At 65.6% G+C, this 12,642-nt stretch overlaps 2 protein-coding genes across 4 annotated transcripts; both read right to left on the bottom strand.

Annotated features, from left to right (window-relative positions):
- Nucleotides 1-69: 69 nt before the first annotated feature.
- LOC141735168 (HLA class II histocompatibility antigen, DM beta chain-like) lies at nucleotides 70-2,339 on the bottom strand. Its single transcript, XM_074567749.1, has 5 exons — nucleotides 2,246-2,339; nucleotides 1,886-2,167; nucleotides 835-1,113; nucleotides 604-717; nucleotides 70-491 (listed from the first exon to the last, which is right to left on the bottom strand). Exons 1-5 carry the CDS (start codon nucleotides 2,292-2,294, stop codon nucleotides 70-72), a joined length of 1,146 nt encoding a protein of 381 aa, XP_074423850.1. The 5' UTR covers nucleotides 2,295-2,339.
- A 2,647-nt stretch (nucleotides 2,340-4,986) lies between these two features.
- On the bottom strand, nucleotides 4,987-12,193 carry LOC141735177 (class II histocompatibility antigen, M alpha chain). Of its 3 annotated transcripts, none has more exons than XM_074567765.1 (5): nucleotides 10,098-12,193; nucleotides 6,760-7,020; nucleotides 5,445-5,726; nucleotides 5,212-5,337; nucleotides 4,987-5,079 (listed from the first exon to the last, which is right to left on the bottom strand). In XM_074567765.1, exons 1-5 carry the CDS (start codon nucleotides 10,444-10,446, stop codon nucleotides 5,075-5,077), a joined length of 1,023 nt encoding a protein of 340 aa, XP_074423866.1. In that variant the 5' UTR covers nucleotides 10,447-12,193; the 3' UTR covers nucleotides 4,987-5,074. The 3 variants fall into 3 exon arrangements, with proteins under 3 accessions (XP_074423866.1, XP_074423868.1, XP_074423867.1); XM_074567767.1 differs by lacking the exon at nucleotides 10,098-12,193 and adding an exon at nucleotides 9,571-10,029; XM_074567766.1 differs by lacking the exon at nucleotides 10,098-12,193 and adding an exon at nucleotides 9,185-9,314.
- Between the last annotated feature and the right edge of the window lie 449 nt (nucleotides 12,194-12,642).

Here is a 12,642-nt window from a genome sequence, read left to right as displayed (position 1 = left end):
GGCTCACAAAGGTGACGGCGGATCAAGCCACGGAGCGGGGGGGGTCTTTATTTGGGCGGGGGGGGGGGGTCAGAGTCTGGTCACTTGGTAGTCGCTCGTGGCCACGGAGGGACCAGGGCGGCGACTGGGACCAGAACCAGAACCTGGACCAGATCCAAGACCAGGACCAGAACCAGGACTGGGACCAGGACTAGGACCAGTGCCAGGACTGGGACGAGATCCAGGACCAGGACCGGAACCGGGACCAGAACTGGGACCAGAACCGGGACTGGGATGAGATAAAGGACCAGGACAAAGGCCAGGACCAGGATCAGGACCAGGACTGGGACCAAGACTAGGACCAGGACCAGAACCAGGACCAGGACCAGGACAAGGACCAGATCTGGGACCAGGACCGGGACAAGAACCAGTACCAGGACCAGGACTGGGACCAAGATGAGGACCAGCACCAGGACCAGGACCAGAACTGGGACCAGCTCCAGCACCAGGACCTGGCAGACACAAGAAGACAACTTAAGCCCCCCCTGGCCCTTAACTCCAGTGGGCGCCGTGTCCCCCAGCGCGTTTCCCCCCCCACCGGGTGTCCCCACACGTGTCCCTCACCCGGCGCCTGACGGCAGTAGATGAAGTTGCCAGCGGCGAAGACCACCAGCCCCAGCGTCATTGTCACCGCCGCCGCCGCCACCTTCGCCGTCAACCCCGGGGACAAGCCGGGACCTGGAGGCAGGGTATGGGGGGGGTGTGTGGGGGGGTGAAGACAAAAGGGCCATGCTGAGCCATTGTGGGGGGGGCACCCAAGTGTCCGGGTGCCACGTCCCCGTCACCCGCGCTCACCCCAGTGCTCCCGCAGGGGTTGCTCCAGGCTGACGTGTTGCACCGAGCAGGTGAAGGTGTCCCCAGATTCGGGGGTGACGCGCAGGGTCGCCTGGGTCTGGTAGGTCCAGTCGCCGTTGGGCAGGAGCTTGGGGGTGTCCTCGGAGGCCACCGCGTCCCCGTTGCGCAGCCAGAGGACGGTCACCTCGCGGGGGTAGAAGCCCCAGACGTGGCAGGTGAGGTGGACGGCGGCGGCGGCGTTGGGGACGGGGACGGGGACGATCCGGATTTGGGGCGGCGCTGGGGCAGAGAGGGGACGGGAGGCGCTGGGGACGGTCCCTTCCTCACCCCACAATGGCCTCGTGGGGGGTCCTCGTGCAACGTCCCCGTGCGAGACCCCCGTGCAATGCCCCCGTCCAATGTCCCCAGTGTCCCCATCCAGTGTCCCCATTTAATGGCCCCGTGAAACATCCTCGTGCAACGTCCCCAAGCATTCCCCACCCAATGTCCTCGTGCACTGGCCTTGTACAACATCCCCGTGCAACAACCCCACGCGTTCCCCACCCAAGTCCCCGTGCAACGTCCCCACGCAACACCTCCGTGCAACAACCCCCTGCATTCCCCACCCAACGCCTCGTGCAACGTCCTCGTGCAAAGTCCCCGCACAATGTCCCCGTACAATATCCCTGCACAATGTCCCCATGCATTCTCCACCCAAGTCCCCGTGCAAGGTCCCCATGCAACGACCCCATGCGTTCCACACCCAAGTCCCCATGCAACGTCCTCGTACAACATCCCCGTGCAACGTCCCCGTGCAACAACCCCACGCGTTCCCCACCCAAGTCGCCGTGCAACGTCCTCGTGCAACGTTCCCCTGCAACAACCCCGTGCAACACCCCCCCCCGCATTCCCCACCCAACGCCTCGTGCAATGTCCTCGTACAACGTCCCCGTGCAACGTCCCCGCGCGTCCCCCACCCAACGCCCCGTGCAAGGTCCCCGTGCGACAACCCCCTGCGCCCCCCACCCCCCCCCACCCCAACGCCCCGCGCCCGGCCCCGCGGGACCCTCACTCCGCCGCAGCCCCGTGGAGGCCCAGAAGTGAGGGGCCAGTTGGTGACACACTTCCCGCCGGGCCTCGGCGCGTGCCGCCCAGGTGCTGTTGCTGTTGAGGATGGCGGCCACCAGGATGGCCTCCCGGTACAGCAGCCCCCAGTCGCAGGGGAAGAAGAGCCGGGCGTCGGGCTCGTAACAAACCAGCCGGTTCTTGTTGAAGAAGATGGCGAAGTCGAAGGCCAGGGCCGAGCCGTTGGCCGCCAGCGGGCAGAAGCTGGCCACGTGCATCACGAAGGCGCCTACGAAGGGGATCATCGGGGTGGCCCCGGTGGCCCTAAACCCGTTGGCCCCGTGTCCCCCCACCCCACACATCCTACCTGCCCCCCGGCAGCTCAGCGCCAGCCCCAGCACCCCCAGCAGCCTCATGGCGGGTGTCCCTTCGGCCTGCGTCGCCCTGCCTTCATCCCCGCTGCCAGCTGGCTCACTCCTCCTCCTTCACCTCCTCCACCTGCTCCTCCTCCTCCTCAGGGCTCGGCCCAAGGGGTTTGGCCCCGGTGCCCTGCGTCACCAGCGAGGGGCGAAGCCAAGTGAACTGTGCCCCAGGGCTGGGCTTGGCAGCGCCCTGGCCCAGTGGGGAAACCGAGGCACGACCCTGGGCACGGCTCTCTGGGGGGAGCTGCGATCCTGCTGAACCCCAATATTAGGCAGCGGAGAAGCCACCACCATGGCCATATCCCATCTTTCCCAGTGGGGAAACTGAGGCACGACCCTGAGCACGGCTTTTTGGGGGCTGTCATCCTGCTGAACCCCAATATTAGGCAGCAGAGAAGCCACCACCATGGCAATATCCCACCTTTTCCCAGTGGGGAAACTGAGGCACGACCCTGGGCATGGCTCTTTGGGGGCTGTGAGCCAGCCCAACCCCAATATGTGACAGCGGAGAAGCCACCACCGTGGCCATATCCCACCTTTTCCCAGTGGGGAAACTGAGGCACGACCCTGGGCACGGCTCTTTGGGGGCTGTGAGCCAGCCCAACCCCAATATGTGACAGCGGAGAAGCCACCACTGTGGCCATATCCCACCTTTTCCCAGTGGGGAAACTGAGGCACGACCCTGGGCACGGCTCTTTGGGGGCTGCGAGCCAGCCCAACCCCGGTATCAGACAGCGGAGAAGCCACCACCATGGCTATATCCCACCTTTTCCCAGCGGGAAAACTGAGGCACGACCCTGGGCACGGCTCTGGAGGGGGGTGTGGACTGGCTGAACCCCAACATGAGACAGTGGAGAAGCCACCACTGTGGCCATATCCCGCCCTTTTCCTAGTGGGGAAACTGAGGCACGACCCTGGGCACGGCTCTTTTGGGAGCTGTGATCCAGCCCAACACCAATATGTGACAGCGGAGAAGCCATCACCATGGCAATATCCCACCCTGTCACCCTTTTTCCAGTGGGGAAACTGAGGCACGACCCTGGGGCAGCCCTTTGGGGGCTGTGATCCAGCCCAACCCCAATATCAGACGGCGGAGAAGCCACCACCGTGGCCATATCCCACCTTTTCCCAGTGGGGAAACTGAGGCATGACCCTGGGCACAGCTCTTTGGGGGCTGTCATCCTGCTGAACCCCAATATTAGGCAGCAGAGAAGCCACCACCGTGGCCATATCCCACCTTTTACAGTGGGGAAACTGAGGCACGACCCTGGGCATGGCTCTTTGGGGGCTGTGAGCCAGCCCAACCCTGGTATCAGACAGCGGAGAAGCCACCACCATGGCCATATCCCACCTTTTCCAGTGGGGAAACTGAGGCACGACCCTGGGCACGGCTCTTTGGGGGTCTGTGATCCAGCCCAACCCCAGTATCAGACAGCAGAGAAGCCACCACTGTGGCCATATCCCACCTTTTCCCAGCGGGGAAACTGAGGCACGACCCTGGGCACGGCTCTGGAGGGGGGTGTGGACTGGCTGAACCCCAACATGAGACAGTGGAGAAGCCACCACCGTGGCCATATCCCGCCCTTTTCCCAGTGGGGAAACTGAGGCACGACCCTGGGCACGGCTCTTTGGGGGTCTGTGATCCAGCCCAACCCCAATATGTGACAGCGGAGAAGCCACCACCATGACAATATCCCACCCTGTCACCCTTTTTCCAGTGGGGAAACTGAGGCACGACCTTGGGGCAGCCCTTTGGGGGCTGCGAGCCAGCCCAACCCCAATATCAGATGGCGGAGAAGCCACCACCATGGCCATATCCCACCTTTTCCCAGTGGGGAAACTGAGGCAGGACCCTGGGCACGGCTCTTTTGGGGGCTGTGAGCCAGCCCAACCCCAATATGTGACAGCAGAGAAGCCACCACCATGGCCATATCCCATCTTTCCCAGTGGGGAAACTGAGGCATGACCCTGGGCACGGCTATTTGGGGGCTGTCATCCTGCTGAACCCCAATATTAGGCAGCAGAGAAGCCACCATCGTGGCCATATCCCACCTTTTCCCAGTGGGGAAACTGAGGCACGACCCTGGGCACGGCTCTTTGGGGGTCTGTGAGCCAGCCCAACCCCAATATGTGACAGCAGAGAAGCCACCACCATGGCAATATCCCATCTTTCCCAGCAGGGAAACTGAGGCACGACCCTGGGCATGGCTCTTTGGGGGCTGTGAGCCAGCCCAACCCCAATATGTGACAGCAGAGAAGCCACCACCGTGGCCATATCCCACCTTTTCCAGTGGGGAAACTGAGGCACGACCCTGGGCACGGCTCTTTGGGGGCTGCGAGCCAGCCCAACCCCGGTATCAGACAGCAGAGAAGCCACCACTGTGGCCATATCCCATTTTTTCCCAGTGGGGAAACTGAGGCACGACCCTGGGCACGGCTCTTTGGGGGCTGCGATCCAGCCCAACCCCAATATCAGACAGCAGAGAAGCCACCACCGTGGCCATATCCCACCTTTTCCAGTGGGGAAACTGAGGCAGGACCCTGGGCACGGCTCTTTTGGGGGCTGTGAGCCAGCCCAACCCCAATATGTGACAGCAGAGAAGCCACCACCGGGCCACCTCCCGCCCTGCCATGTTGGGGGGGGAGGGGGGACACGACGACACAGACGATGACACAGGGGCGCAACCACCGCCGAGAGGTTTAATCCCCCGCCCCCCGCCGCCGCCATCTTCACTCCTGCACCGAGCTGCGCCGTCCTCTGCACCGCCCTGTGCTCAACCTGGGAGGGGGACACACACGCACAAGAGCGGGTTTGGTGACAGTCCCCTCCTCACCACACACCCCCCCCACCCCCACCCCACCCCACCCACCGGGGTGACCCCGGGGAGAGGGGGGGGGGTCCGGGCCGTACCGTGGGTGCCGCGTCGTGCCAACAGGATCATGGCGATGCCCAGCAGCGCCAGCAGGATGCCCAGCGCCATGGCGGCGCCGCACAGCGCCGTCTCCAGCACCTCGGAGGGGACAACCTTTTGGGGCACTACAGGGTGGGGGGGGGGGACACCAAGAAAGGTTTGGGGGGGGGTCACCACCAGCCCCCCCCCCACCCCCAGTGTCCCCCCCCGGTGTCCCCATCCCCGCGCTCACCCCAGTAGGCGACGACGGAGGTGTTGTCCGCTTCGCGGGTGACGAGGCAGGTGTAGATGTCATCGGCGGCGAGCGTCACCGGGAGGTAGGAGAAGCGGACGAAGGCCAGGTCGGCCGTGGGGGTGTAGTGGGTGTGGATGACCCCTTGGGTGACGGGGACCCCGTCCAGCTGCCAACTGATCTCCACCGCCGGCGGGAAGATGTTCGCCACCATGCACACCAAGGTGTTGGGTTGACCCAAGGCCGGGGGTTGCAGCGGGAAGACGTCGGCCACCGGGATGCCTGCGGCGGGCGAGAAGGGACGAGGTGGGATGGAATCAATCAAAGGATCATTAGGGCGGGAAGGCACCTTCAAAGGTCACCTAGTCCATGAGCAGGGACATCTTCACCCAGACCAGGTTGCTCATGGTTGCCCTAGATCCCACCAATCTCTGTGGTTGATGAAGGTATGGAACAGTACCGGTCCCAGTATGGACCCCTGAGGGCCACCACTCCTCACTGGTCTCCAGCTGGACATGGAGCCGTTGACCATGACTCTCTGGATGCCACCATCCACCCAATGGTCCTTCCATCAATTCCATCCAACGGAGAGAGAAGGACATTGTGGAGGACCATGTCAAAGGGATGATGGTGGCACATGTCCTTGATGAAGATATGGACCAGTACTGGTCCCAGTACAGACCCCGGAGGGCCACCACCCCTCACTGGTCTCCATCCAGACATTGAATCATTGACCACCACTCTCTGGATGCCACCATCCACCTGGTTCCTCATCCACCCAATGGTCCTTCCACCAACTCCATCCAGCTGAGGAGGATGCCATGGAGGACCATGTTGAAGGGATGATGGTGGTACATGTCCTTCATGAAGATATGGAACAGTATCGCTCCCAGTATGGACCCTTGAGCACCACCACCCCTCACTGGTCTCCATCCAGACATTGAACCATCGACCACCACTCTCTGGATGCCACCATCCACCCAATGGTCCTTCCATCAACTCCATCCAACAGAGAGAGGACGTTGTGGATGTTGTGGAAGACCATGTTGACGGGACGATGGTGGCACGTGTCCTTGATGAAGGCATGGACCAGTACTGGTCCCAGTATGGACCCTTGAGGGTTATCATGCCTCACTGGTCTCCATCTGGGCATGGAGCCGTTGACCACAACTCTCTGGATGCCACCATCCACCCAACGGTCCTTCCATCAACTCCATCCAACTGAGAAGGACGTCGTGGAGGACCACGTCGACGGGACGACGGTGGCACGCGGCGGGTGGTGGCACATGGGGGTCACGTCGCCCACGTCACCTACCCTTGGACTCGGGTATCTCGCCGCTGGCCAGCTCGGTCAGCCCGCGCCGCAGGTCTTGGCAGAGCGTGGCGTCGCGCAGGAGCTGGGCGGGGGGTTCCAGGGCGAGGGGCCAGGGGGGGAGGTCGGGCAGGCGGGGGGTCCAGCGGGAGCCGGGGAAGTCGAACCAGAAGAGCTGGTCGGTGTCGAAGGCCAGCGCCAGCCCCAGCGAGGGCATGGCCGGCTGGCAGAAGAGCACCTCGGCCAGGCTGTGCACCGCCGGCTCTGCGGGAGGCAGGGGAGCAGGCAGGGGTGTGGGCAGGGGTGCAGGCAGGGGAGCGGGCAGGGGTGCGGGCAGGGGGCGAGGGCAGGAGGGGTGCAGGCAGGGGTGCAGGCAGGACAGGGTGCAGGCAGGAGGGGTGTAGGCAGGGGTGTGGGCAGGAGGGGATGCAGGAGGGGATGCAGGCAGGGGTGCAGGCAGGACGGGGTGCAGGCAGGAGAGCAGGCAGGGGTGCAGGAGGGGTTGAGGGCAGGAGGGGTGTAGGCAGGGGTGCAGGCAGGGGTGTGGGCAGGGGTGCGGGCAGGGGTGCGGGAGGGGGCGAGGGCAGGAGGGGTGCAGGCAGGGGTGCAGGCAGGACAGGGTGCAGGCAGGAGGGGTGTAGGCAGGGGTGTGGGCAGGAGGGGTGCGGGCAGGGGTGCAGGCAGGGGTGTGGGCAGGGGGTGCGGGCAGGGGGTGCGGGCAGGGGGCGAGGGCAGGAGGGGTGCAGGCAGGGGTGCAGGTAGGACAGGGTGCAGGCAGGAGAGCAGGCAGGGGTGCAGGATGGGGTGAGGGCAGGAGGGGTGTAGGCAGGTGTGCAGGCAGGGGTGTGGGCAGGGGTGCGGGCAGGGGTGCGGGAGGGGGTGAGGGCAGGAGGGGTGCAGGCAGGGGTGCAGGTAGGACAGGGTGCAGGCAGGAGGGGTGTAGGCAGGGGTGTGGGCAGGACGGGGTGCAGGCAGGAGAGCAGGCAGGGGTGCAGGATGGGGTGAGGGCAGGAGGGGTGTAGGCAGGTGTGTAGGCAGGGGTGCAGGCAGCGATGCGGGCAGGGGTGCGGGCAGGGGAGAAGGAGGGGGTGCAGGATGGGGCGAGGGCAGGAGGGGTGTAGGCAGGGGTGTGGGCAAGATGGGGTGCAGGAGGGAATGCAGGCAGGGGTGTAGGCAGGGGTGCAGGCAGGATGGGATGCAGGCAGGAGAGCAGGCAGGGGTGCAGGAGGGGGTGAGGGCAGGAGGGGCGTGGGCAGGATGGGGTGCAGGACAGGGTGCAGGCAGGAGGGGTGTAGGCAGGGGTGTAGGCAGGTGTGTAGGCAGGGGTGCGGGCAGGGGTGTGGGCAGGGGGTGCAGGATGGGGAGAGGGCAGGAGGGGTGTAGGCAGGGGTGTGGGCAGGAGGGGATGCAGGCAGGGGTGCAGGCAGGGTGGGGTGCAGGCAGGAGAGCAGGCAGGGGTGCAGGATGGGGTGAGGGCAGGAGGGGTGTAGGCAGGTGTGTAGGCAGGGGTGCAGGCAGGGGTGTGGGCAGGGGTGCGGGATGGGGCGCAGGAGGGGGCGAGGGCAGGAGGGGTGCAGGCAGGGTACAGGCAGGACGGGGTGCAGGAGGGGATGCAGGCAGGGGTGTAGGCAGGGGAGCAGGAGGGAGTGAGGGCAGGAGGGGTGCAGGCAGGTGTGTAGGCAGGGGTGAGGGCAGGGGTGCAGGCAGGACGGGGTGCAGGCAGAAGAGCAGGCAGGGGTGCAGGGGGGGTGAGGGCAGGAGGGGTGCAGGCAGGGATGTGGGCAGGATGGGGTGCAGGAGGGGATGCAGGCAGGGGTGTAGGCAGGGGTGCAGGCAGGGGGGCAGGGTGGGCACCCTCCTGCTCACACTCACTCACCCCCCTTGCACTAGAGCCCCCCCCCTCCTGCTCACACTCGCCCCCCCTTGCACTAGTGCACGGCCCCCCGTACACCCCCCCACCCCACGCACGACTTCTTGCACTACCGCACAGCCCCTGCTCACACTCAGCCCCCCCCTTGCACTAGTGCACCCCCCGCCTGCTCACACTCACCTCCCTTTGCACGCTCACACTCACCCCCCGCTCACACTCACCCCCCTTGCACTAGCATGCACCCCCCCCACCCCCGCACACTCACCCCCTGCTTGCTCTCGTGCACGGCCCCCCATGCACCCCCCACCCAATGTCTTGCACTTGTCACACAGCCCCTGCTCACACTCACCCCCCTGCTCACACTCACCCCCTTTGCACGCTCACGCTCACCCCCCCGCTCACACTCGCACCCCTTGCACTAGCACTCACCCCCACACTCGCACTAATGCACCCCCCGCCTGCTCACACTCACCCCCTTTGCACTAGTGCACAGCCTCCCCCCCTTTCCACCCCCCCCACCCCCCCACCCATGGGTGCCACCACCCCGCGACCTCCTACCGTCGGTGACAGCGGCGGCCAGGGCCACCCAGAGCAGCTGGGCCACCAGCACCCCGCTGCCGCCCGCGGCACCCATCCCTCCGCCACCCGCCACCCGTGGGTGCCGCGGCCACCGGCGCCGTGGCCCGGCCGTGGCACCAATGGCCGGGCCCCGCGGGCCTCCCGTCACCCGTTGCTGGGGAGAAGGTCCCCGCGCGGCGCCCGGCTGCTGTGACAGAGCGGACCCAGGCGTCCAGGCATGGGGCAGGGTGCTCCCCCCCACCCCCCAACACCCACCCACGCCACGGGGATGGGGACCCCCCACCTTGGGGACACCCCCCCCCCCCCCGGCTCCCGGCGTGGTGGTTGGAATGGCTCGCGTTCGTTAGCGTGGGTGTAATTAATACCCGGCCTCTATTAATTAGGGGACACCCCGGCGTGGGGCAGGTTGTCTTCTCCCATGGCTGCAGGGGGTGACGGGGGACGTGGCACCCGCCGGGACCCCGCGCGCTGCAACGCCCCGCTGCGTGCACTGCACTCGCTGCACACGCTGCAGCCAGTGCCTCTACTGCATCCCGTGCATGCCCTGCATCCACTGTGTGCGCTGCAGCACCCAGCACCCCTTTGGTGCATGCCCTGCGCCCAGTGCAGCACCGTGCACCCCAGCCCTGTGTGCACCGCACCCAGTGCACCCCCATTCCCGTGTGGAATGCACCCAGTGCACCCCTATCCCTCTGTGCACTGCACCCTGTCCAACGCTGTGCACCCCATCCCTGCAGGGGCTGCACCCAGGGCACCCCCATCCCTGCACGTGCTGCACCCAGCGCAACACTGTGCACCCCATCCCTGTGCGCCATGCACCCACTGCACCCCCATGCCTGCGTGTCATACACCCAGTGCAACACTCTGCGCCCCATTCTTACGTGTTACGTACCCAGCGCACGCCCACGCCTGCATGCGCTGCCCCCTGTGCAGCATCGTGCACCCTTGGCTGTGTGCCCTGCACCCAGTGCACCCCTATCCCTCTGCCCTGCGCAACGCTGTGTACCCCGTCCCTGCATGCCAATGCACCCTGTGCACCCCCATTCCTGTGTGGAATGCATCCAGTGCACCCAATTGCTGTGCGCGCTACACCCAGTGCATCCCTGTTCCCACATGCCCTGCCCCCAGTGGCCCCCTATTCCTGTGCTCTGCACCCAGTGTAGCACCGTGCACCCCAGCCCTGGGCGCCCTGCACCCTGTGTACCCCCATTCCTGTGTGCAATGCACCCAGCGCACCCCATGCCTGTGTGTCACGCACCCAGTCTACCTCCATGCCTGTGCCTGCGCTCAGCGCAGCACCGTGTACCCCTGTTCCTGCATGCCCTGCACACCCCTATTCCTGCACACCCTGCACCCAGTGCACCCCTATTCCTGCATGCCCTGTGCCCTGTGCAGCACTGTGCACCCCTGTTCCTGCATGCCTCGCACACCCCTATTCCTGCACACCCTGCGCCCAGTGCACCCCTATTCCTGCATGCCCTGTGCCCCGTGCAGCACCATGCACCCCTATTCCTGCATGCCTTGCACACCCCTATTCCTGCACACCCTGCGCCCAGTGCACCCCTATTCCTGCATGCCCTGCACCCCGTGCAGCACTGTGCACCCCTGTTCCTGCATGCCCTGCACACCCTTATTCTTGCACGCCCTGCACCCAGTGCACCCCCATTCCTGTGCCTGCACCCAATGCAGCACTGTGCACCCCTATTCCTGCATGCCCTGCGCACCCCGATTCCTTCATTCCCTGCACCCAGTGCATCCCCATTCCTGTGCCTGCACCCAGTGCAACACCGTGCACCCCTATTCCTGCGTGTCCTGCACCCAGTGCAGCACCGTGCACCCCAAATCTGCATGTGCTGCACCCTGTGTACCCCCATTCCTGCATGCGATGTACCCAGTGCACCCCACGTCTACGTGCTGTACCCAGTGCACCCCTATTCCTGCATGCCCTGCATCCTGCACACCCCAATTCCTGCATTCCCTGCACCCAGTGCAGCACTGTGCACCCCCATGCCTGCATGCCCAGGGCCCAGTGCATGCGATTCCTGTGTGCGATGAACACAGTGCACCCCCTACCCAGTGCACCCCTATTCCTGTGCCTGCATCCAGTGCAGCACCGTGCACCCCTATTCCTGCACGCCCTGCACACCCCGATTCCTTCATTCCCTGCCCCCAGTGGAGGACCATGCACCCCCATTCCTGCATGCTTGGGGCCCAGTGCACCCCACTGCTGCATGTGCTGCACCCAGTGCACCCCATTGCCGTGTGTGCAGCACCCAGTCCACCCCTGTTCCTGCATGCACTGCATGCCATGCAGCACCATGCACCCCAGCCCTGTGTGCCCTGCGCACCCCTATTCCTGCGTGCCCTGCACACCCCTATTCCTGTGTGCCCTGCGCCCAGTGCAGCACCATGCACCCCTACTCCTGCATGCCCTGTGCACCCCGATTCCTGCATTCCCTGCACCCAGTGCAGCACCGTGCACCCCCATTCCTGCATGCCTGGGGCCCAGTGCCCCCCACTGCTGCATGTGCTGCACCCAGTGCACTCCATTGCCATGTGTGCTGCACCCAGTGCACCCCTATTCCTGTGCCTGCACCCAGTGCAACACTGTGCACCCCTATTCCTGTGTGCCCTGCACCCAGTGCAGCACCGTGCACCCCAGACCTGCATGTGCTGCACCCTGGGTACCCCCACTCCTGCATGCGATGTACCCAGTGCACCCCATGCCTACGTGCTGTACCCAGTGCACCCCTATTCCTGCATGCCCTACACACCCCTATTCCTGCGTGCCCTGCGCACCCCAATTCCTGCATTCCCTGCACCCAATGCAGCACCATGCACCCCTATTCCTGCATGCCTGGGGCCCAGTGCCCCCCACTGCTGCATGTGCTGCACCCAGTGCACCCCTATTCCTGTGCCTGCACCCAGTGCAACACCGTGCACCCCTACTCCTGCACGCCCTGCACCCAGTGCACCCCCAATTCCAGTGTTCTGCCCCCAATGCAGCACCCAGTGCCCCCCCTCCCCGCACCCCCCCGCACCCTCATCGCGGCGTACCCCAACCCCTCCTCTCACCCCCTGCCAGCCCCTCACTCCCCACCACATCGCGCACCCCACGAGTGGGTGCGGGGCGCTGTCGCGACACCCCCACCACCACCCCCCCCCAGTGGGTGACTCCCACCGCGCACCCTTCCCACCATACCGGATCCCCCCCACCCGATACACCCTCGAGGGGTGCACCCCTGCGCTGCCCCGCACCCCCGTGGACCACCCCAACACCCCGGCCCCGCTCCCCCGTGGGCGCCCCCCCCCGCACCCCAGCACCGCACCGCTGCAGCAGGCCCGCAGCGCGCATGCGCGGCCGCCGTAACACCCCACCCCCCCACCACCACCCACCTCCACCACCACCCGCGGGGCCGGCACTAGGACCTCGCGGA

This window comes from Larus michahellis, chromosome 29, assembly GCF_964199755.1.
Source record: "Larus michahellis chromosome 29, bLarMic1.1, whole genome shotgun sequence".
Lineage (NCBI taxonomy): Eukaryota > Metazoa > Chordata > Aves > Charadriiformes > Laridae > Larus > Larus michahellis.
This window is presented reverse-complemented; position numbering and strand designations above follow the sequence as displayed.